The 22,528-nt window shown below is 63.2% G+C and overlaps 5 protein-coding genes and 1 long non-coding RNA gene across 23 annotated transcripts; 4 read left to right on the top strand and 2 right to left on the bottom strand.

Moving 5' to 3' along the window:
- Window positions 1–2,717: 2,717 nt before the first annotated feature.
- LOC121063165 (nascent polypeptide-associated complex subunit alpha, muscle-specific form-like) lies at window positions 2,718–4,711 on the top strand. Its single transcript, XM_040543516.1, has 3 exons — window positions 2,718–2,844; window positions 2,939–3,417; window positions 3,931–4,711. Exons 1-3 carry the CDS (start codon window positions 2,718–2,720, stop codon window positions 4,375–4,377), a joined length of 1,053 nt encoding a protein of 350 aa, XP_040399450.1. The 3' UTR covers window positions 4,378–4,711.
- A 213-nt stretch (window positions 4,712–4,924) lies between these two features.
- LOC121063162 (vitamin K epoxide reductase complex subunit 1-like protein 1) lies at window positions 4,925–8,126 on the top strand. The gene is made up of 4 exons (XM_040543515.1): window positions 4,925–5,116; window positions 6,327–6,436; window positions 7,369–7,620; window positions 7,994–8,126. Exons 1-3 carry the CDS (start codon window positions 4,968–4,970, stop codon window positions 7,587–7,589), a joined length of 480 nt encoding a protein of 159 aa, XP_040399449.1. The 5' UTR covers window positions 4,925–4,967; the 3' UTR covers window positions 7,590–7,620; window positions 7,994–8,126.
- A 1,064-nt stretch (window positions 8,127–9,190) lies between these two features.
- BCKDK (branched chain keto acid dehydrogenase kinase) lies at window positions 9,191–22,506 on the top strand. The gene is made up of 12 exons (XM_040543512.1): window positions 9,191–9,585; window positions 11,713–11,880; window positions 11,971–12,039; window positions 12,859–12,969; window positions 13,320–13,367; window positions 14,231–14,350; window positions 16,182–16,280; window positions 16,406–16,479; window positions 18,740–18,868; window positions 19,898–19,987; window positions 21,813–21,974; window positions 22,069–22,506. The coding sequence occupies exons 1-12, from the start codon at window positions 9,406–9,408 to the stop codon at window positions 22,211–22,213; spliced, it is 1,395 nt and encodes a 464-aa protein (XP_040399446.1). The 5' UTR covers window positions 9,191–9,405; the 3' UTR covers window positions 22,214–22,506.
- Window positions 9,640–10,877, bottom strand: LOC121063160 (proline-rich extensin-like protein EPR1). Its single transcript, XM_040543513.1, has 2 exons — window positions 10,182–10,877; window positions 9,640–9,975 (listed from the first exon to the last, which is right to left on the bottom strand). Exons 1-2 carry the CDS (start codon window positions 10,875–10,877, stop codon window positions 9,709–9,711), a joined length of 963 nt encoding a protein of 320 aa, XP_040399447.1. The 3' UTR covers window positions 9,640–9,708.
- Window positions 10,907–11,542, top strand: LOC121063164. The gene is made up of 2 exons (XR_005815855.1): window positions 10,907–11,008; window positions 11,059–11,542. It is a non-coding gene; the product is annotated as an uncharacterized LOC121063164 (long non-coding RNA).
- On the bottom strand, window positions 19,997–21,807 carry LOC121063154 (spidroin-2). 18 transcript variants are annotated; one of them, XM_040543507.1, is made up of 5 exons: window positions 21,699–21,807; window positions 21,455–21,577; window positions 21,293–21,346; window positions 20,706–21,238; window positions 19,997–20,674 (listed from the first exon to the last, which is right to left on the bottom strand). In XM_040543507.1, exons 1-5 carry the CDS (start codon window positions 21,752–21,754, stop codon window positions 20,418–20,420), a joined length of 1,023 nt encoding a protein of 340 aa, XP_040399441.1. In that variant the 5' UTR covers window positions 21,755–21,807; the 3' UTR covers window positions 19,997–20,417. The 18 variants fall into 18 exon arrangements, with proteins under 18 accessions (XP_040399441.1, XP_040399440.1, XP_040399435.1 ...); XM_040543506.1 differs by having other exon boundaries at window positions 19,997–21,238; window positions 21,455–21,562; window positions 21,617–21,807; XM_040543501.1 differs by having other exon boundaries at window positions 21,293–21,577.
- Window positions 22,507–22,528: the final 22 nt, after the last annotated feature.

The raw sequence follows: 22,528 nt of genomic DNA, 5'->3' as shown, positions 1-22,528 counted from the left end.
GACCCCCACGAAGACCCCAATGATCAGGAACCCCATGGTGGACACCCCAACGATCAGGAACCCCCCCATGGAGACCCCCACGAAGACCCCAATGATCAGGAACCCCATGGTGGACACCCCAACGATCAGGAACCCCCCCATGGAGACCCCCACGAAGACCCCAATGATCAGGAACCCCACCATGGACACCCCAACGATCAGGAACCCCAATCAGGAACCTCCCACGGAGACCCCAACGATCAGGAACCCCCCCATGGACACCCCAACGATCAGGAACCCTGATCAGGAACCCCCCCACAGAGACCCCAGTGATCAGGAACCCCATGGTGGACACCCCAACGATCAGGAACCCTGATCAGGAACCCCCCACAGAGACCCCAATGATCAGGAACCTCATGGTGGACACCCCAACGATCAGGAACCCCCCCATGGACACCCCAACGATCAGGAACCCTGATCAGGAACCCCCCACAGAGACCCCAATGATCAGGAACCTCATGGTGGACACCCCAACGATCAGGAACCCGCCCCATGGACACCCCAACGATCAGGAACCCTGATCAGGAACCCCCCACAGAGACCCCAATGATCAGGAACCTCATGGTGGACACCCCAACGATCAGGAACCCCCCCATGGACACCCCAACGATTAGGAACCCTGATCAGGAACCCCCCACAGAGACCCCAATGATCAGGAACCTCATGGTGGACACCCCAACGATCAGGAACCCCCCCATGGACACCCCAACGATCAGGAACCCTGATCAGGAACCCCCCACAGAGACCCCAATGATCAGGAACCTCATGGTGGACACCCCAACGATCAGGAACCCGCCCCATGGACACCCCAACGATCAGGAACCCTGATCAGGAACCCCCCACAGAGACCCCAATGATCAGGAACCTCATGGTGGACACCCCAACGATCAGGAACCCCCCCCATGGACACCCCAACGATCACAAACCCCAATCAAGAACCCCCCCGACAGACACCCACCACCGCAAGCACCCACATGCCGAGGAACCGCCCGTGGAGCCCCCCCCCCCCCCCCCACGAGCTCCACCCCCTCCCCACCCACCGGTGGCCCCCGGCGGCCTCCTGGTGGCCCCCCGGTGGCCCCCGGCTCACCGTTCTCGGCCACGTTGCCCCAGCCGGTGAGCCAGCACGGCGTGCCGAAGGCGAAGGGGTAGCGGGGTTGCGGCAAGCAGATGGTGCCCACGCGGGGGCCCAGGGCTACCGGGGTCTCCAGGCGGGCCAGCGCCAGGTCGTGGCCCCCTTCCACCTGCCGGTAGTCCTCGTGGACCACCACCTCGGCCACCGGCCGCTCCTGGCCGCCGGGCTCGTGAAGCCGGAGCCGGCCCACCACCGCCGTCCAGGCCCCGGGTTCCGCGCGGCTCCCGTTGGGCCTGGGGGGGGAGGGGGGGCGGGGGGGTGTGCCGACGGCGTCTAGGTGACCCAACTCGGGTTCTAGGTGTCCCAACCCGGGTTCTAGGTGCCCCAACCCAGGCTCGAGGTGTGCCCCCCAATGGGGTTCTAGGTGCGCCGCCCCCCCCCCCCCCCCCCCCCCAAGGATCTGGGTGTCCCTACGGGTCATGGGTGGCCCAGCCCGGGTTCTAGGTGTCCCAACCCGGGTTCTAGGTGCCCCAATGGGGTTCTAGGTGTCCCCAAGAGGAGCTGGGTGTCCCTACAGGTCATGGGTGGCCTGACACAGACCAAGGTCCCCCAACCAGGTTCTAGGTCCCCGATGGGTCATGGGTGCCCCAACCCGGGTTCTAGGTGTCCCAACCCGGGTTCTAGGCGTGCCCCAAGGGGGTTTCTAGGTGTCCCTCCCCCCCCCCCCCCCCCCCGAGGATCTGGGTGTTCCTATGGGTTGTGGGTGGCCCAACCCAGGTTCTAGGTGCCCCAAGAGGATTTGGGTGTCCCTACATGTCATGGGTGGCCCGACATGGGTTGAGGTCCCCAAGCAGGTTCTAGGTCACCCAACCAGGTTCTAGGTGTCCCGATGGGTCATGGGTGCCCCAACCAGGTTCTAGGTGTCCCAACCAGGTTCTGGGTGCCCCTATGAGGATCTAGGTGGCCCAATGGGGTTCTGGGTGGCCTAATGGGGGTCTGGGGGGCCCAATGAGGGATTCTGGGTGGCCTAATGGGGTTCTGGGTGGCCCAACGGGGTTCTGGGGGACCCAATGGGTTTCTGGGGGGCCCAATTTGGATCTAGGTGGCCCAACAGGGTTCTGGATAGCCCAATGGGGTTCTGGGTGGCCTAATGGGGTTCTAAGTGACCTAATAGGGTTCTGGGTGGCCCAATGGGGAGTCTGGGTGGCCGAATGGGGTTCTAGGTGACCTAATAGGGTTCTGGGTGGCCCAATGGGGAGTCTGGGCGGCCTGATGGGGTTCTAGGTGACCTAATAGGGCTCTAGGTGGCCCAGTGGGAGGTCTGGGTTGCCCAATGGGGTTCTGGGTGGCCCAATGGGGTTCTGGGTGGCCCAATGGGCGTTCTGAGTGGCCCAATGAGAGTCTAGGTGGCCTAATGGGGTTCTGGGTAGCCCAATGAGGCCCTAGGTGGCCCAATGCACCCTTCCCCGGGGTCACCACCCCACCCCCCCCCGCCTCCCACCCCCCCCCCACCCCCCCCCCGGCATCTCCCCGGGACTCACCCCTGGAAGCAGTGGGCGGCCGAGAGCACCCACTGGGGGGTGATGAGGGTGCCCCCGCAGAAATGCTGCCCCCGCAGCTGGAGGCTCACCTGCCAGGGCCACTCGCCGGGCTGGGCGGCCGTGCCCCCCACCACGCGGCCCAGCTCCCGCTGCTGCCCGCACTCGAGCTCTGCGTCCCAGCACCCGTCAGCCCGGGCGTCGGGGTGCCCTCGTCCCTTTTTCCCCCCTCCCCCACCCCCCAAAAAAAAGGGGGGTCTCCCCCCCCCCCCCAAAAAAAAACAAGGGGGGACACCCGCCCGGCGTTGCGTCACCCCCCCCCCCCCCCCCCAACCCCGATTTCGCTGTCCCCGGGGGGGTTGTTGCGACACCGGGCCAGGAAAAGTTGCACCAGCGCTGTGGGGTTGGGTGCTCGGGGTGCCCGGATGCTTAATTCCCCCCCCCCCCCCCACCTCGTGTAAGGATGGCACCCTTGGGTGCTCCCCCACCCCCCAAAAATGGCACCGGGATATTTGGGTGCCCCCCCCCCCCCCCTTCAAGGATGGCGCCCGGGTCCCGTGGGTGACACAGGGAGCCCCGCACCCAGGTCGTGTTGTGTCCCCCTCCCCCCCCGCCCCCAAAAATGGGGCCCCTCTTCCAAGTGGGGAGGGCAGGGAAAGGGGAGTGGCCAATGGGAAAGGGCAGGGTCCTCATGAATATGCAAGAGCTCATTTGCATGCGGCTTACCTGCTGCGGAGGGAGCCGCTGCAGCCGAAATTTCATCTGCTGGGGGGGCGGGAATAGGGGAAATGGGGGGGGGGAAATAGGGGGAGAGGGGGAAAAATTGGGGGAGAAGAGGGGAAATAGGGATGAGAACCTGGGGGGGAACCCAACGAGGACCCCCCCCAAACCGCCCCTGGGGGACCCAAGCGTGCGGGTGCCCCCCCAGCCAGCCCCACCCTGCCCCACCCCGGCGCCGGGGCTCATTTTTGGGGTTGAGACGTCCTCGCTTCCCGTAGGACCGGTCGGGCGGGCCGTCCGGGTGGCCCCGACGCTCGTGTCCATCCCCTTGGGGACATTTTAGGGTCCCTTTTGTCCTTTTGGGTCCCCTTTTGTCCCTTTGGGTCCCCATTTTGGACCTTTCTGGGGTCCCCCGGGTCCTCGATGGGGACAGACATCCTATTGGGGTGACCCTCACGTATCGGGGTCCCCCCCTCGTGTGACCCAGCCACCCGCGTGCGTCGTGTCCCCCCCAAATTTTGGGGACACCTGCATCCCCCCCCCCCCAGCATCACTCACGCGCTAGCAGCAGGAGGAGGAGGAGGAGGGTGGCGGCGTGTCGAGGCGTGTCGAAGCGTGTCGAGGCGTGTCGAGGCATGGCGGCCCCCCCCGGGGGTGACCCGCGTGCCGCTGTGGCCGCCTGTCCTGTCCCGTGGCCGTCTGTCCCGTCCCGTGGCCGTCCCGGGGCCGTCTGTCCCCGTCCCGGGCACGGATCCGGTTTTAACGCCTGCCGGTGGAGGAAGGGGAAAAGGGGGGGGGGGGGGGGGGAAGGAAAAGAGGGGGGGTGAGTGTGTGTTGGGGTGCCCGGGGGGGGCATTACTCACCCCCCCCAACACTTTGACACGCCCGGCGTGGGAGGGGAGTGGTTGTCCGGTGTCCCTTCCCACCCCCAGAACAAGGGGAGCCGGGTTTTGGGGTGTCCCCCCCCAAAAAAGGGGACCCAGATGTGCCCTTTTCAAGGGATAAAGGGATTGGGGTGTGCCCCCCCTCCCAAAAGGGACTCAGGTACTGGGGGTGTCCCCCCAAAACCCCCCAAAAAGGGGACCCAGGTATTGGGGTGCCCCCCCGAACCCCCCAAAAGGGGACCCGGGTTTTGGGGTGTCCCCCCCAAAGGGGGACCCAGATGTCCCCTTTCAAGGGACCCAATTATTGGGGTGTCCTCCCTAAAACCCCCAAAAGGGGACCCAGGTATTGGGGTCCCCCCCTTAAAGCCCCCCCAAAATGGGACCCAGGTGCGACCCCCCCCAAGAGACCCAATTATTGGGGTCCCCACCCCAAAAAAGGGACCCAGGACTTGGGGTGTCCCCCCCTTAAAGCCCCCCAGAGTGGACCCAGGCATTGGGGTGCCCCCCCTAAACCCCCCCAAAAGTGGACCCAGGCATTGCGATGCCCCCCCCCCAATTTACAACCTCATTAATATGCATACCCTAATTTGCATACACCAGCTCTCTCTCCCCCCATCCCATCCTCTACGGGGGGGGGGGAAGGACTACATCTCCCAGCATCCCCCGCGGCCGTTTCCGGCGGGGCGGGGGGGGAGGGGGGGCGCGCGCACGATGGCGGCGCGCGCGGTGCTGTGCGCGGCGGGCTTCGCCCTGTCCCTGTACGCCCTGCACGTGGAGCGCGCCCACGCGCGGGACCCCACGTACCGGGCCGCGTGCGACCTGGGCCCCGCCGTGTCGTGCACGCGCGTGTTCGCCTCCAGGTGCACCGTGGGGGGGGGCGGGGGGGGTAAAAGGGGGGGGTAAGGGGGGGTAAGAGGGGGGTCGGGGGGGGTAATGGGGGGGGGTGTTGCATTGCACGGGGGGAGTTGGGTTGCATTGCACCAGGGGTTTGCATTGCATGGGGGGGGGTTTGCATTGCAATGGGAAACTTGGGTTGCAGTGCACGGGGGGGGGGGGGGGGGGGGGGGGGGCGTTGCTTGCACGGGGAGATGCATTGCACCAGGGTTTGTGTTGCACCAGGGGAGTTGGGTTGCATTGCACTGGGGGGTTGCATGCGTCAGGGGTTGCATTGCATGGGGAGTTGCATTGCATGCGGGGAGGGGGGCGCGGTTGGGTTGCATCGCACAGGGGTTTGCATGCACGGGGGGCTGCATTGCAAAGGGGTTTGCATTGCATGCGGGGAGTTGGGTTGCACGGGGGGAGTTGAGTTGCATTGCCCCGGGGCTTTGCATTGCACGAGGGTTTGCATTGCAACGGGAGTTGCATGCACGGGGGGAGTTGGGTTGCAACGCAGCAGGGTTTGCATGCACGGGGGGTTGCATTGCACCACGGGCTGCATTGCACGGGGGGAGTTGGGTTGCTTTGCACCAGGGGTTTGCATGCACGGGGGGTTGCATTGCACAGGGGTTGCATTGCACGGGGGGAGTTGGGTTGCTTTGCACCAGGGGTTTGCATGCACGGGGGGTTGCATTGCACAGGGGTTGCATTGCACGGGGGGAGTTGGGTTGCTTTGCACCAGGGGTTTGCATGCACGGGGGGAGCTGGGTTGCGTTGCAGCAGGGTTTGCATGGCCCCGGGGGGGTTGCTTTGCCCCGGGGGGGTTGCTTTGCCCCGGGGTTTTCACGCCCGGGCTTTGCAGTGCCCCCCGGGGCCGAAGGTTGTTTGCCTTGCACCCATTGCTCAATCCCCCCCCCCCGCTGCTCTGCACCGGAAGTTGCGTTGGGGGGGCGGGAGGAGGTGGGGGGGGAGGCGCGGGTAAACAGCGCCACGTGGCGGGGGCGGGGCTTGGGGGCGGGGCTTGGGGGCGATGGGAGGGGCTTGGGAGAGGGGCTTGAGGGCGGTGGGGGGGGCTTGGAGCAGCGGGAGGGGCTGGGGGAGGGGCTTGGGGCGGTGGGAGGGGCTTTGGGGGGGGGTGGCGGGCGGGGCTTTCTGTTGGGGGCGTGGCTAACGGTGTCCCCGCCCCCTCGGCAGGTGGGGCCGCGGGCTGGGGCTGGTGGAGGGGCTGCTGGGCCGGGACAGCGCGGCCAACGTCCCCAACAGCGCCATCGGGCTGCTCTTCTACCTGCTGCAGGGGCTGCTGGGTACGCTGGGGCCTCCCCTATAGGCCTCCCCCCCCCCCCCCCGTATAGGGCCCCCTCCCCCCGTATAGGGCCCCTTCCCCTATATAGGTCCGTCTCCTCCCCTATAGCCCCTCCCCCATATAGGTCTGTCCCCTATATAGGTCCATCCCTCCTCCCCTTTACGTCCCCCCTCCCCTATATAGGTCTGTTCCCCCTCCCCTCTATAGGTCCGTCCCCTTCCTTATATGTCCATCCCCCCATCCCCTATAGGTGTCCCCCCCCGCCATCCCCTATAGGTATGTTCCCCACCCCCCAATCCCCTATAGATCTCCCCCAATCCCCTATAGACCCCCCCCAAATCCCCTATAGATCCTCCTCCCCCAATCCCCTATAGGTGTGTTCCCCCCCCATCCCAATCCCCTATAGGTGTGTTCCCCCCCCCTTCCCCTATAGATCCCCCTCCCCCCAAATCCCCTATAGGTCTGTCCCCCTCCCCTATATGTGCCCCCTCCCCTATAACTCCGTCCCCTCCCCTATATAGGCCCGTCCCCCCTCCATAATCCCCCTCCCCTATAGGTGTCCCCCTCCCCTATAGCTTCCCCCTCCCCAATATAGGCCCGTCCCTCTCCCCTATAGCTCCCCCTTCCCCTATAGCTCCCCCCCAATCCCCTATAGCTCCCCCTTCCCCTATATTAAGTCCCCCTTCCCCTATAGCTCCTCCCCTTTTCCCTATATTAAGTCCCCCTTCCCCTATAGCTCCCCCCCAATCCCCTATAGCTCCCCTCTCCCCTATAGCTCCCCCTTCCCCTATATTAAGTCCCCCTTCCCCTATATTAAGTCCCCCTTCCCCTATAGCTCCCCCTCCCCTATAGCTCCCCCCTCCCCTATACACCCCCCCCTCACCACCATATCCCCAACCCCCCCCCCCCCCCCCCCCCCCCCCCCTTCCCCAGGCGCGGTGCCGGGCACGGCGGCCTCGGCAACCCTGCTCGCCACCTCGGCGGCCTCGGTGGCCACCTCGTTGTACCTGGCGGCCGTGCTGGCCTTCGGCCTCCGCGACCTGTGCCTCGTCTGCCTGGCCACCTACGTCCTCAACGCGCTGCTCCTCTTCCTCAACTGGCGCCGCTGGCGGCGGCGGCACCACGGTCGCGACGCGGCGCCCAAACGGGATTGAGGCGGCCCCGGCGGCAACATGACGGGGGCTGCTGACAGAGGGACAACGGCGTGTGGGTGTCTTGTGTCGCGTGGGGACCCCCCCTTTGTCCCCGACCCCCCCCGTTTTGTCCCCGACCCCCCCCATTTTGTCCCCAACCCCCCCCCCGTTTTGTCCCCAACCCCCCCCCTTTGTCCCCAACCCCCCCCCGTTTTGTCCCCAACCCCCCCCATTTTGTCCCCGACCCCCCCCCCCCCTCGTGTCCCCATCCCGAAATGGGGAGTTTGGGGAGCGCACCCTGTTTTCACCCCACTTTTTTGCTCGGTTTTACACCCAAAATGGACCCGGGGATGCAGGGACCCCGCTTTTTTAACTCATTTGTACCCCAAAAATGGACTCAGAGATCCAAGAACCCCACTTTTTACCTCAGTTGTAGACCAAAAGTCGATCCGGGGACCCACTTTTTCCTTCAGTTCCACCCCCAAAATGGATCCAGGAATTCAGGGAACCACATTTTTCCTCAGTTCTACTCCAAAAACGGACCCAGGGATGCACGAACTCCACTTTTTCCCTCACTTGTACCCTAAAAATGGACTCAGAGATCCAGGAACCCCACTTTTTATCTCAGTTGTACCCCCAAAATGGACCCAGGGATGCAGGGACCCCACTTTTTACCTCAGTTGTACCCCAAAAATGACCCAGGGATGCAGGGACTCCACTATTTTCCCTCATTTGTAACCTAAAATTGGACCTAGGGATCCAGGAACCCCCCATTCTCCCTCAGTTATACCCCAAAAAATGGACTCAGATCCAGGGATCCCCCTTTTTCTCTCAGTTGTACCCCAAAAATGGATCCAGGAATCCCAGAACCCCATTTTTTACCTCAGTTCTACTCCAAAAATGGACCCAGGGATCCAGGGACTCCCCCCCTTTTCCCTCCATTCTAACCCCAAAATGGACCCAAGTTTGGGGAGCGCACCCTGTTTTTACCCCACTTTTTTGCTCAATTCTACCCCAAAATGGACCCGGGGATGCAGGGACCCCCTTCTTCCTTCAGTTTTACCCCAAAAAACGGATCCAGGGACCCCCTTTTCCCCCCAATTCTGCCCCAAAAATGGAGCCAGGGATGGAGGGACCTCGCTTTTTACCTCAGTTTTACCCCAAAAATGGATGCAGGGATGTAGGGACCCCACTTTTTACTTTGGTTGTACCCTAAAAATGAACCAAAAGATCCAGGGACCCCACTTTTTACCTCAGTTTTACACCCAAAATGGAAACAGGGATCCCAGAACCTCACTTTTTACCACAGTGTGTCCCTCAAATTGGACCCAAGGTTCTGGGGATCCCCTTTTTTTCCTCAGTCACACCCCAAAAATGGACCCCAGTCTCCAGGGACCCCACATTTCCCCTCAGTTTTACCCCCAAAATGGACCCAGGGACCCCTTTTCCCCTCAGTTATACCCCCAAAATGGATCCCAGTGCCTGGGGACCCCTTTTTACCTCAGTGTCTCCCCCAGAAATGGATCCAGGTCATTGGAGGCCCCCTTTTTCCCCCCTCAAATTGTACCCAAATGTCTAGGGATCCCCACACTAGGCGCCCCCCATTTAGGCGCTCCAGGTGTCCCCCAATTCCCCCAAAACCGACGAAGAAGACTCTTGGCTTCCCCCCTCACCTCCCCGGACTCCATTTCCCATCGCGCCCCCACAAAATGGCGCCGCCCCCACGAGATGGCACCGCCCACGCCCCCATTTTCCCGCCCAGCGGCCAGGCCACGCCCCTTCCCCTCCCACTCCGGGCGCCTGCGTGGTGCGCAACGCTGCCCCTCTTCGCCTGCGCATGGTTCGCTCCGCGCATGCGCAGTGCGCTTCGTCCCCCCCTTTCTGTGGGCAGGGCTGTACCATTGTGAGGGGCGAGGGGGGGACAGCGGACGGGGCCACTTATAGGGACCCCCCCGGCTATTTGGGGGGGGGGGGGGGGGGGGGGGGGGGCGGCACCGACGCCTGGGTCCGCGGGCTGGTGAGTGGGGGGGGCACGGGGATTTGTTTTTGTTTTTTTTTGCGGGGTGGGGACTATGGGGACATGGGGTCCTTGGGAGCCTGGAGCCATTTTGGGGGGGTCACTGAGGGGAAAGGGGGGGTCCTATGGCACTTGGAGGCATTTTGGGGGTGTTTCTGAGGGGAAAGTGGGGTCCCCGGGTACCTGGAGGCATTTTTGGGGCGGACACTGAGGGGAAAGGGGGGTCCCCGGCCACTTGGAGCCTTTTTGGGGGTGTTTCTGAGGGGAAAGTGGGGTCCTCGGGTACCTGGAGGCATTTTTTTGGGGGACACTAAGGGGAAAGGGGGGTCCCCGGCCACTTGGGAGCCTTTTGGGGGGCGTTTCTGAGGGGAAAGTGGGGTCCCCGGGTACCTGGAGGCATTTTTTTGGGGGACACTGAGGGGAAAGGGGGGTCCCCGGGTACCTGGGGGCATTTTGGGGTACAACTGAGGGGAAAAGTATGTCCCTGGGCACTCAGGTCCGTTTTGGGGGGGACACTGAGGGGAAAGGGGGGGGTCCTGAGCACTCGGGTCCATTTTGGGGGGGGACACTGTGGGAAAAGGGGGGTCTCGTGGCACCTGGAGTGGTTTTGGGGGGACACTGAGGGGAAGGGGGGTTCCCCGGACACTTGGGAGCCTTTTTGGGGGTGTTTCTGAGGGGAAAGTGGGGTCCCCGGGTACCTGGAGGCATTTTTTTGGGGGACACTGAGGGGAAAGGGGGGTCCCATGGCACTTGGAGGCATTTTTGGGGGTGTTTCTGAGGGGAAAGGGAGGTTCTAGGGCACCTGGGTCCATTTTTGGGGTACAACCGAGGGGAAAAGTGTGTCCCTGGGCAGTTTTTGGGGGGACACTGGGGGAAAAGGGGGGTTTTAGGACACTTGGGAGCCTTTTTGGGGGTGTTTCTGAGGGGAAAGTTGGGTCCCCGGGTACCTGGGGGCGTTTTGGGGGGTCACTGAGGGGAAAAGGGGGACCCCGAATACTTGGGCCTGTTTTGGGGTAATAGGGAAAAAGAGGGGTTCCCCAGCTATTGGGATCCATTTTGGGGTGTGAATGAGGGGGAAAAAGGGGGTTTTGGACACTTGGATCAATTTTGGGGTATAAATGGGGGGAAAAGGGGGGGTCCTTGGGCAACTCGTTGCCATATGGGTGGGGGAAAAGGGGCTCCCCAAACTCCTGGGTCAGTTTTTGGGGTACAAGTGAAGGAAAAGGGGAGTTCCTGAGGGCCTGGGTCCTTTTTGGGTCACAATTTGGGGAAAAGGGGGTTCCTGGAGGCATTTTGGAAGCAGAACTGAGGGGAAAAAGGGGGTCCCTGGACACTTGGGTCTGTTTTTGGGGGTACGACTGAGGGAAAAAGGGGGTCCCTCAATCCCTGGAGCCATTTTCGGGACAGAACTGAGGGAAAAAGGGTGTTTCTCAGACCCTTGGGTGCTTTTTGGTGCAGAACTGTGGGAAAAAGGTGGTCCTTAGACCCTAGGGTGCATTTTTGGGGCAGAACTGAGAGAAAAAGGGTGGTCCTGAGACCCTTGGGTGCATTTTTAGGGCAAAACTGAGGGGAAAAGGGGCTTCCTGAGACCTTTGGATCCATTTTTGGGGCGGAACTGAGAGGAAAAGGGTGGTCCTGAGACCCTTGGGTCCATTTTTGGGGCAGAACTGAGGGGAAAAAGGGTGGTTCTGAGACCCTTGGGTGCTCTTTTTGGGCAGAAGTGATGGGAAAATGGGGGTCCTGAGACCCTTGGATCCATTTTTTGGGTAGAACTGAGGGGAAAAGGGTGGTCCTGAGACCCTCGGGTCCATTTTTTGGGGCAAAACTGAGGGAAAAAGGGTGGTTCTGAGACCCTTGGGTGCATTTTTGGGTAGAACTGAGGGGAAAAGGGTGGTCCTAAGACCCTTGGGTGCATTTTTGGGGCAAAACTGAGAGAAAAAGGGTGGTCCTGAGACATTTGGGTGCATTTCTGAGGCAAAACTGAGAAGAAAAGTGTTCCGCAAACACCCCGCTGCTTATTTTTTCGTGACGCCCCACCCCAATTGACCCCCGCGGACCTCAATATCGGCACCCCCAGTGCCCCCAACCCCCCCCAAAATCCCCTTTTAACCCTTTTTCCCCCTCCAGGCAATGCTACGGCGAGTTTTGGGGGCCCCCCGGGGCCCCCCGGCGCTGCCCCCCCGCCCCGCGTCCCGCTCGGCCGCCGACCAGCACCCCCCGGACCTGGCTCGGGAGCGCTCCAAAACCGTCACCTCCTTCTACCACCAGCCCGCCATCGACACCGCCGCCGAGAAGGTTGGCTTTTGGGGGATTTTAAAGGGTTGTTTTGGGGGGGTGAAGGGTTTTTTGGGGGGGTTTTGTGACGCCCTCCCCCGTCCGTCGCAGCCCTCGGTGCGCCTGACGCCGACCACCATGCTGTACTCGGGGCGCTCGCAGGACGGCAGCCATATTCTGGTGAGGGGGGTTTGGGGGGGGGTTGGGGACACGGGGGGGGGCTTTGGGGACGTGGGGACAAGCGGGTTTGGGGACCTGGTGGCTTTGGGGACCGAGATATCCCGGTGGGAGGTGGCTTTGGGGACCCGGTGGCTTTGGGGTCTGAGGTGTCCAAGTGGCTTTGGGGACCTGGTGGCTTGGTGGGAGGGGACCCAAGTGGCTTTGGGGACAGGGACAAGTGGGTTTTGGGGACCCAGGTGGCTTTGGGGACATGGGGACAAGCAGGTTTAGGGGCTTTGGTGGCTTTGGGGACCGAGATATCCCAATGGGAGGTGGCTTTGGGGACCTGGTGGCTTGGTGGGAGGGGACCCAGGTGGCTTTGGGGACAGGGACAAGTGGGTTTGGGGTCACAGGTGGCTTTAGGGACATGGGGACAAGCGGGTTTGGGGACTTTGGTGGCTTTGGGGACAGGGGGACAAGCAGGTTTAGGGGCTTTGGTGGCTTTGGGGACCGAGATATCCCAATGGGAGGTGGCTTTGGGGACCTGGTGGCTTGGTGGGAGGGGACCCAGGTGGCTTTGGGGACAGGGACAAGTGGGTTTGGGGTCACAGGTGGCTTTAGGGACATGGGGACAAGCGGGTTTGGGGACCTGGTGGCTTTGGGGACGGAGGTTTCGAGTAGGTTTTGGGGAGCTGGTGGCTTTGGGGACCAAGAAACCCGGACAGGAGGTGGCTTTGGGGACCCGGTGGCTTGGTGGGAGGGTTCCAGGTGGCTTTGGGGGCTTGGTGGCCTTGGGGACAGCGTGACATCGGGGTCTTGGTGGCTTCGGTGTCCCCGCAGAAGAGCGCCCGCTACCTGCAGCAGGAGCTGCCCGTGCGCATCGCCCACCGCATCAAGGGCTTCCGCAGCCTGCCCTTCATCATCGGCTGCAACCCCACCATCCTCCACGTGGTGAGGACCTTTTGGGGACACGGTGGCCCTGCTGGGGACACGGTGGCCTTGCTGGGGACACGGTGGCCCTGTTGGGGACACGTGGGGGACGTGGGGTGGGCGCAAGCGGTCGGTTCCTGGTGGGGCGGGACCCCCGAGTGGGCGTTTTGGGGACGTCTGGGGACACCGAGAGGGGACCCTGGGGGGGGGTTTGGGGACACCGTGGGGGTTTGGGGACATCGGGGGGGTTGGGGACACGGGGGTTTGGGGGACCGGGGGGGGTTTGGGGGACCTGGGGGGGTTTTGGGGACCTGAGGGGGGGGTTTGGGGACACGGGGGCCGTCGTGGTGACGCCTGTCCCTGCCCCGCAGCATGAGCTCTACATTCGCGCCTTCCAGAAGCTCAGCGAGTTCCCGCCCGTGAGTGTCACCCCCGTGTCCCCCCCCGTCCCCGTGTCACCTCGTCCTTGTGTCACCCTGTCCTCGTGTCACCCTGTCCTCGTGTTACTCCGTACTTGTGTCCCTTTGTCCCCTTGTCCCCGTGTCCCCTTGTCCCCGTGTCGCCCCACGCTCACGTCACCCCCTCCCCGTGCCCCCCTGTCCCCGTGTCACCCCATTTTTGTGTCCCCTTGTCCCCGTGCCCCCTTGTCCCCGTGTCGCCCCACACTCACGTCACCCCCTCCCCGTGCCCCCACATCCCTACGTCACCTTGTCCCCGTGTCCCCCCCTCCCCGTGTCACCCCAGTTTTGTGTCCCCTTGTCCCCGTGTCCCCCTGTCCCCGTGTCACCCCATTTTTGTGTCCCCTTGTCCCCGTGTCCCCGTGTCGCCCCACGCTCACGTCACCCCCTCCCCGTGTCCCCCTGTCCCCGTGTCACCCCATTTTTGTGTCCCCTTGTCCCCGTGTCCCCTTGTCCCCGTGTCGCCCCACACTCACGTCACCCCCTCCCCGTGCCCCCACATCCCTACGTCACCTTGTCCCCGTGTCCCCCCCTCCCCGTGTCACCCCATTTTTGTGTCCCCTTGTCCCCGTGCCCCCTTGTCCCCGTGTCGCCCCACACTCACGTCACCCCCTCCCTGTGTCCCCCTGTCCCCGTGTCACCCCAGTTTTGTGTCCCCTTGTCCCCCTGTCCCCATGTCCCTCCCCACCCCGTTTTTATGTCCCCGCGCCCTCACATTACTCCACCCTCTTGTCCCCTTATCCCTCCAAATTCTTGTCACCCCCTCCCCGTGTCCCCTCGTCCCCAATGTCCCCGTGTCACCCCGTGTCACCCCGTGTCCCCAGATCCAGGCGCGGGGGGACGAGGAGCGCTACTGCTCGCTGCTGCGCCAGCTGCTGGAGGACCACAAGGACGTGGTGACGCTGCTGGCCGAGGGGCTGCGCGAGTGCCGGCGCCACATCCAGGTACGGGGACAGCGGGGTGGCCCTAAAATGGTCCTGGCCCCCAAATTTTGGGGGCTTGGGGACATCGGGGTGGCCCTAAAATGGTCCTGGCCCCAAATTCTGGGAGCTTGGGGACATCGGAGTGGCCCTAAAATGGTCCTGGCCCCAAATTCTGGGTGCTTGGGGGCAGCGGGGTGGCTCTAAAATGGTCCTGGCCCCAAATTCTGGGTCCGTTGGTGACACGGGGGGACATTGGGGTGACCCCAAACGCTCCTGTCCCCAAATTCCGGGTCCCTTGGGGACACGGGGGGACATCGGGGTGGCCCCAAACGCTCCTGTCCCCAAATTTCTGGGAGTTTGGGGCCGTCGGGGTGACCCCAAACGCTCCTGTCCCCAAATTCTGGGTCCCTTGGGGACCCGGGGGGACATCGGGGTGACCCCAAACGCTCCTGTCCCCAAATTCGGGGTCCCTTGGGGACCCGGGGGGACATCGGGGTGACCCCAAACGCTCCTGTCCCCAAATTCGGGGTCCCTTGGGGACATGGGGGGACATCGGGGTGACCCCAAACGCTCCTGTCCCCAAATTCCGGGTCCCTTGGGGACCCGGGGGGACATCGGGGTGACCCCAAACGCTCCTGTCCCCAAATTTCTGGGAGTTTGGGGCCGTCGGGGTGACCCCAAACGCTCCTGTCCCCAAATTCTGGGTCCCTTGGGGACCTGGGGGGACATCGGGGTGACCCCAAACGCTCCTGTCCCCAAATTCCGGGTCCCTTGGGGACCCGGGGGGCCATCGGGGTGACCCCAAACGCTCCTGTCCCCAAATTCCGGGTCCCTTGGGGACCCGGGGGGACATCGGGGTGACCCCAAACGCTCCTGTCCCCAAATTCCGGGTCCCTTGGGGACCCGGGGGGCCATCGGGGTGACCCCAAACGCTCCTGTCCCCAAATTCCGGGTCCCTTGGGGACCTGGGGGGACATCGGGGTGACCCCAAACGCTCCTGTCCCCAAATTCTGGGTCCCTTGGGGACACGAGGGGACACCGGGGTGGCCCCAAACTCGGTGTCCCCAAACTGTGGGTCCCTTGGGGACCCGGGGGGCCATCGGGGTGACCCCAAACGCTCCTGTCCCCAAATTCGGGGTCCCTTGGGGACCCGGGGGGACATCGGGGTGACCCCAAACGCTCCTGTCCCCAAATTCCGGGTCCCTTGGGGACCCGGGGGGACATCGGGGTGACCCCAAACGCTCCTGTCCCCAAATTTCTGGGAGTTTGGGGCCGTCGGGGTGACCCCAAACGCTCCTGTCCCCAAATTCTGGGTCCCTTGGGGACCTGGGGGGACATCGGGGTGACCCCAAACGCTCCTGTCCCCAAATTCCGGGTCCCTTGGGGACCCGGGGGGCCATCGGGGTGACCCCAAACGCTCCTGTCCCCAAATTCCGGGTCCCTTGGGGACCCGGGGGGACATCGGGGTGACCCCAAACGCTCCTGTCCCCAAATTCCGGGTCCCTTGGGGACCCGGGGGGCCATCGGGGTGACCCCAAACGCTCCTGTCCCCAAATTCCGGGTCCCTTGGGGACCTGGGGGGACATCGGGGTGACCCCAAACGCTCCTGTCCCCAAATTCTGGGTCCCTTGGGGACACGAGGGGACACCGGGGTGGCCCCAAACTCGGTGTCCCCAAACTGTGGGTCCCTTGGGGACCCGGGGGGCCATCGGGGTGACCCCAAACGCTCCTGTCCCCAAATTCGGGGTCCCTTGGGGACCCGGGGGGACATCGGGGTGACCCCAAACGCTCCTGTCCCCAAATTCGGGGTCCCTGGGCCCGTCGGGGTGCCCCCGACCTCGGCGCCCCGCAGGACGAGCGGCTGCTGCGCCCCTTCCTGGACAAGACGCTGACGTCGCGGCTGGGCATGCGCATGCTGGCCTCCCACCACCTGGCCCTCCACGAGGACAAGGTACGGGAACGGCGCCTATAGGATCCGGAGGGGTGTCCCCCCCTCCCCCCGCCCACCCCCCCCAACCCCCCCCAAGTGTCCCCCAAAATCCCTCACCGCCGTCCCCGACCCCGTAAAATTCCCAGCCCGACTTCGTGGGGATCATCTGCACCCGCCTGTCGCCCAAGAAGGTCGTCGAGAAGTGGGTCGACTTCGCCCGGTGAGGGGGGGACCCTATAGGGCTATAGGGGCTCCGTAAGGCTCGGGGGGGGGGGGTCCGTATGGGCTTGTGGGGGTTCCTACAGGGGGGTTGTGGGGCTGGCAGGGTTCTTTTGGGGGCCCTATGGGGCTGTAGGGGCTCTTATGAAGGGTTTTGTGAGGCTATAGGGGTCTTTATGGGGCCCCTATAGGGCCGTACGGGTCTTTATGGGGCTATAGGTGTTCGTGCGAGGGTCCCTATGGGGCTATAGGGGTTGCTAGAGGGGAGTTACGGGGCTGGCAGGGTTCTTTTGGGGGCCCTATGGGGCTGTAGGGGCTCTTATGAAGGGTTTTGTGAGGCTATAGGGGTCTTTATGGGGCCCCTATAGGGCCGTACGGGTCTTTATGGGGCTATAGGTGTTCGTACGAGGGTCCCTATGGGGCTATAGGGGTTGCTAGAGGGGAGTTACGGGGCTGGCAGGGTTCTTTTGGGGTCCGTATGGGGCTGTAGGGGCTCTTATGAAGGGTTTTGTGAGGCTATAGGGGTCTTTATGGGGCCCCTATAGGGCCGTACGGGTCTTTATGGGGCTATAGGTGTTCGTACGAGGGTCCCTATGGGGCTATAGGGGTTGCTAGAGGGGAGTTACGGGGCTGGCAGGGTTCTTTTGGGGTCCGTATGGGGCTGTAGGGGCTCTTATGAAGGGTTTTGTGAGGCTATAGGGGTCGTGCAGGGCCCCTATAGGGCCGTACGGGTCTTTATGGGGCTATAGGTGTTCGTACGAGGGTCCCTATGGGGCTATAGGGGTTGCTAGAGGGGAGTTACGGGGCTGGCAGGGTTCTTTTGGGGTCCGTATGGGGCTGTAGGGGCTCTTATGAAGGGTTTTGTGAGGCTATAGGAGTTTTGTGGGGTCGCTATAGGGCCATATGGATCCTTATGAGGGTCTATATGGGGCTACAGGAGTCTCTATAGATTTCGGGGTGGTCCCAATGGGTGTCGGGGGGGTCCCTATGGATCTCGGGGGTTCCCTATGGATCTCAGGTGGGCCTCTACAGATCTTTGGGAGGTCCCTATGGATCTCAAGGGGTCCCTATGTATCTGGGGGGGTTCCCTATAGATCTTGAGGGGTTCCCTTTGGATCTCGGGGGTTCCCTATGGATCTCAGGGGGTCCCTATAGATCTCGGGGTGCCCCTATGGATCTCAGACAGGTCCCTATAGATCTCGGGGTGCCCCTATGGATCTCAGGGGTGCCCCTATGGATCTCAGGGGGGTCCCTATAGATCTCAGGGTGCTCCTATGGATCTCAGGGGGGTCCTTATGGATCTCGGGGTGCCCCTATAGATCTCGGGCGGGTCCCTATGGATCTCAGGGTGGTCCCTATAGGTCTCGGGGCTGCCCCTATGGATCTCAGGGTGGTCCCTATGGATCTCAGGGGGCCCCTATAGATCTCGGGCAGGTCCCTATGGATCTCAGGGGTGCCCCTATGGATCTCGGGGGGGTCCCTATGGATCTCAGGGGGCCCCTATGGATCTCGGGGTGCCCCTATAGATCTCGGGCGGGTCCCTATGGATCTCAGGGTGGTCCCTATAGGTCTCGGGGGTGCGCCTATGGATCTCAGGGGGGTCCCTATGGATCTCAGGGGGTCCCTATAGATCCAGAGGCACCCTTATAGGGCCGCAGGGGCTTCTCAGAGGGCTCGTACGGGGCTGGGACCTTACGGGGGGGGATGGGTGCCATCGGGGGGGGATGGGTGACCCCGGGGGGGGGCGGGTGACACCGGGGGGGGGCGGTGACGTCGAGGAGGGGCGGGTGACACCGAGGGGGGGGCGGGTGACCCTGGGGGGGGTTGGGTGACCCCGGGGGGGGTTGGGTGACCCCGGGGGGGGGCGGGTGACACCAAGGGGGGGCGGGTGACCCTTGGGGGGGGATGGGTGACCCCGGGGGGGGGGGGCGGGTGACACCGAGGGGGGTTGGGTGACCCCGGGGGGGGCGGGTGACACCGAGGGGGGTTGGGTGACCCCGGGGGGGGGCGGGTGACACCGAGGGGGGGCGGGTGACCCCGGGGGGGGTTGGGTGACCCTGGGGGGGGTTGGGTGACGTCGAGGAGGGGCGGGTGACATTGAGGGGGGGTGGGTGACCCCGGGGGGGGGCGGGTGACCGGGGGGGTGGGTGACACCGAGGGGGGGTGGGTGACCCCGGGGGGGGTTGGGTGACCCCGGGGGGGGTTGGGTGACACCGAGGGGGGGTGGGGTGACCCCGGGGGTGACCGCGGGTGCCGGGCAGGCGCCTGTGCGAGCACCAGTACGGGAACGCGCCGCGGGTGCGCATCAACGGGCACGTGGCCGCCCGCTTCCCCTTCATCCCCCTGCCCCTCGACTACATCCTGCCCGAGCTGCTCAAGAACGCCATGAGGTACCCGGCCCTATAGGGGGGAGGGCCCTATAGGGGGCGGGTGCTATAGGGGGGAGGGGGGTACGGGCCCCCGTGGGGGGGAGGATATAGGGTTTGTTTTGGGGGGGGGAGGGGAGGGTTTTCGTTTTGGGGAGGGGTTTTGGGGTGTTGTGGGGAGGGGTGGGGTCGTATAGGGGGTGGGTTCCTATAGGGGGGGGGGAGGAGGGGTTGGGCGGGACCCTATGGGGGTGTATGGGGGGGGGATACTGGGCTTTAAGGGGCTAAAAAGGGAGGGGGGGGGGCTATAGGGGGTGTATGGGGTCCTGTAAGGGGTATGTGGGTCCTGTAAGGGGTATATGGGATCCTATAAGGGGTATATGGGTCCTATAAGGGGGGTTTGGGGCCCTATAAGGGGTATATGGGGCCCTATAAGGGGGGGTATGGGGCCCTATAAGGGGGGGTATGGGATCCTATAAGGGGTATATGGGCCCTTTGGGGGGGTATATGGGACCCTATAGGGGGCATATGGGCCCTATAAGGGGTATATAGGACCCTATAAGGGGTATATGGGCCCTATAGGGGGGTATATGGGACCCTATAGGGGGCATATGGGCCCTATAAGGGGTATATAGGACCCTATAAGGGGTATATAGGACCCTATAAGGGGTATATGGGCCCTATAGGGGGGTATATGGGACCCTATAGGGGGCATATGGGTCCTATATGGCATGTACGGGGGAGATATGGGGCTTTTGGGGGGTTATGGGAGGGTATGGGGCCCTATAGGAGGTGCGTGGGGCCTATGGGGGGGTATAAGGGGCTTTACAGGGGGGATAAGGAGGGGTGTGGGGCCTTATAGGGGCCCTGTGGAGGGCATATGGGGGGTATAGGGGAATACACGACCATATGGGGACATACGGGGCTGTGGGAGGGATATGGGGCAGGGGGCGGTATATAGGACCAGAAGGGAGGCCTATGAGGCCCTGGGGGACGTATAGGGGCCGGGGGGACGTATAGGGGCCGGGGCCAGCACCGTGTGGGGTGCGGCAGGGCCACGATGGAGTCGCACCTCGACACGCCCTACAACGTCCCCGACATCGTCGTCACCATCGCCAACAACGACATCGACATCGTCATCCGGTACCTGGGTCCCATAGGGGCTGTCCATAACGTCCCGCCGCCTATAGGCGCCCCCCCGAGGTGCCCTCGTCGACCGGGGGGTCCCCGTGTCCATAAGGGTCCCCAGGGTGTCCCCACCTATAGGGGGTCCGCAGGGAAGTCCCCGTGTCCCTATATGGGACGTTCTCCGTGGCACCCCACAGCCATAGGGGGTCCCTATACGATGTTCTTTATGGTGGCCCTATAGGATGTTGTCCATGGTGTCCTTGTCCCTATAGGATGTTCTCCATGATGTCCCACGGGATGTTCTTTGTGGTGGTCCCATATAGGATCTTCTCCATGGCACCCCACATCCATAGGGGTCTACGGCGGGTCCCTGGAGGGTGTTCCCCATGGCACTTCTATAGGATGTTCCCTATGGCGTCCCCATAGGACGTTTCCCATGGGATCCCTATAGGACGTTCCTCATGGTACCCCTATAGGACATTCCCCATGGCGTCCCTATAGGATGTTCCTTCCCAGTGGCATTCTTATCCCAATAGGACGTTCCCCATGGTGCCCTATAGGACCTTTCCCTATGGTACCTATAGGATATTCCCACAGCATTCCCATCCCCATAGGACATTCCCCAACGGCACCTATAGGACATTCCCCACAGCTTCCCCATCCCTATAGGACCTTCCCCCATTGCACCTATAGGATATTCCCACAGCGTCCCTGTCCCTATAGGACCTTCTCCCATGGCACCTATAGGATATTCCCACAGTGTCCCTGTCCCTATAGGACCTTCTCCCACGGCACCTATAGGATATTTGCACAGCGTCCCTGTCCCTATAGGACCTTCTCCCATGGCACCTATAGGATATTCGCACAGTGTCCCTGTCCCTATAGGACCTTCCCCCATGGCACCTATAGGATATTTGCACAGCGTCCCTGTCCCTATAGGACCTTCTCCCATGGCACCTATAGGATATTCCCACAGTGTCCCTGTCCCTATAGGACCTTCTCCCACGGCACCTATAGGATATTTGCACAGCGTCCCTGTCCCTATAGGACCTTCTCCCATGGCACCTATAGGATATTCCCACAGTGTCCCTGTCCCTATAGGACCTTCCCCCATGGCACCTACAGGATATTCCCACAGCGTCCCTGTCCCTATAGGACCCTCCCCCACGGCACCTATAGGACATTCCCACAGTGTCCCCGTCCCTATAGGACCTTCCCCCATGGCACCTATAGGATATTCCCACAGCGTCCCTGTCCCTATAGGACCTTCTCCCATGGCACCTATAGGATATTCCCACAGTGTCCTTGTCCCTGTCGGACCTTCCCCCACGGCACCTATAGGATATTCCCACAGCGTCCCTGTCCCTATAGGACCTTCTCCTACGGCACCTATAGGATATTTGCACAGCGTCCCTGTCCCTATAGGACCTTCTCCCATGGCACCTATAGGATATTCCCACAGTGTCCTTGTCCCTGTCGGACCTTCCCCCATGGCACCTATAGGATATTCCCACAGCGTCCCTGTCCCTATAGGACGTTCCCCCATGGCACTTATAGGATATTCCCACAGTGTCCTTGTCCCTGTCGGACCTTCCCCCACAGCACCTATAGGATATTTCCACAGCGTCCCTGTCCCTGTCAGACCTTCCCCCACGGCGCCTATAGGATATTCCCACAGCGTCCCCGTCCCCATAGGACACTCCCCATAGGACATTCCTCCCGGCACCTATAGGGCATTCCCCGCCCCCACAGGCCCTTCCCCCTCTCTCGGGCCACCCCCATCCTTTCAGGGCCTCCTCCGCGGGCTGCCCCCTTCCCTTTACGTCCCCGTCCCCTATAGGATCTCCGACCGGGGCGGGGGCATCCCCCACGAGCTCCTGGACAAGGTGACCGAGTACCACTTCAGCACGGCCGAGGCCAGCGCCCAGGACCCCCGCTTGGGAGGCCCCTTCCGCAACCTCCTCGACCTCAGCCACGGCGCCCAGGCCTGCCCCATGCACGGGTACGGGGTCACCCCCGACCCCCTCGGGGACGCCCCCAAATCTGCCCGATTTCCCCCCGCCCCCCGCCATTTATCCCTCTTCCCCGGCCTCCAGGTTCGGCTTCGGGCTGCCGACCTCGCGCGCCTACGCCGAGTACTTGGGAGGCTCGCTCTGCCTCCAGTCGCTGCAGGGGGTGGGCACCGACGTCTACCTGCGCCTGCGCCACATCGACGGCAAGGGGGAGAGCTTCCGCATCTAGGGGGCGCCCGCGGCCTCCCTTCCCCGCGGCCTCCCCGCCTCCAACGGCCTCAAATTCGCCTCGGCCTGGCCTCGCCGGCGGCGTCGCCTCCCTGGTGGCCTCGCCCCTTGGCCACCTTGGTGGCGTCACCTCCTCGGCGGCCTCGCCTCCCTGGCCTCCTCGGTGGTGTCACCTCCTCGGTGGCCTCACCTTTGGCCTCCTCGGTGGTGTCACCTCCTCGGTGGCCTCCTTGATGGCCTCACCTCCCTGGGGGCCTCACCCTTGGCCTCCTCGGTGGTGTCACCTCCTTGGTGGCCTCCTTGATGGCCTCACCTC

The sequence above is a fragment of the Cygnus olor genome, unplaced genomic scaffold (genome assembly GCF_009769625.2).
Source record: "Cygnus olor isolate bCygOlo1 unplaced genomic scaffold, bCygOlo1.pri.v2 S95, whole genome shotgun sequence".
Taxonomy (NCBI): domain Eukaryota; kingdom Metazoa; phylum Chordata; class Aves; order Anseriformes; family Anatidae; genus Cygnus; species Cygnus olor.
Note: the sequence above shows the minus strand (reverse complement) of the source record. Positions and strands in the feature narration are given on the sequence as shown.

Coding starts and splice junctions, on each gene's coding strand:
- LOC121063165 (XM_040543516.1), top strand. CDS start 2,718: ATGCTGCCCCCGCAGCTGGAGGCTCACCTGCCAGGGCCACTCGCCGGG. Junction 2,845..2,938: donor CTGCGTCCCAGCACCCGTCA/GCCCGGGCGTCG, acceptor AAAAAAAACAAG/GGGGGACACCCGCCCGGCGT. Junction 3,418..3,930: donor TGCAGCCGAAATTTCATCTG/CTGGGGGGGCGG, acceptor AGCATCACTCAC/GCGCTAGCAGCAGGAGGAGG.
- LOC121063162 (XM_040543515.1), top strand. CDS start 4,968: ATGGCGGCGCGCGCGGTGCTGTGCGCGGCGGGCTTCGCCCTGTCCCTG. Junction 5,117..6,326: donor ACGCGCGTGTTCGCCTCCAG/GTGCACCGTGGG, acceptor CCCCCTCGGCAG/GTGGGGCCGCGGGCTGGGGC. Junction 6,437..7,368: donor CCTGCTGCAGGGGCTGCTGG/GTACGCTGGGGC, acceptor CCCCTTCCCCAG/GCGCGGTGCCGGGCACGGCG.
- BCKDK (XM_040543512.1), top strand. CDS start 9,406: ATGGTTCGCTCCGCGCATGCGCAGTGCGCTTCGTCCCCCCCTTTCTGT. Junction 9,586..11,712: donor ACGCCTGGGTCCGCGGGCTG/GTGAGTGGGGGG, acceptor TTCCCCCTCCAG/GCAATGCTACGGCGAGTTTT. Junction 21,975..22,068: donor CAGGCCTGCCCCATGCACGG/GTACGGGGTCAC, acceptor CCCGGCCTCCAG/GTTCGGCTTCGGGCTGCCGA.
- LOC121063160 (XM_040543513.1), bottom strand. CDS start 10,877: ATGCCTCCAGGAACCCCCTTTTCCCCAAATTGTGACCCAAAAAGGACC. Junction 9,976..10,181: donor TCCCCCCAAAACCACTCCAG/GTGCCACGAGAC, acceptor AAATGCCTCCAG/GTACCCGGGGACCCCACTTT.
- LOC121063154 (XM_040543492.1), bottom strand. CDS start 21,686: ATGTCCTATGGGGAGTGTCCTATGGGGACGGGGACGCTGTGGGAATAT. Junction 21,563..21,616: donor TATAGGCGCCGTGGGGGAAG/GTCTGACAGGGA, acceptor CTGTGGGGGAAG/GTCCGACAGGGACAAGGACA.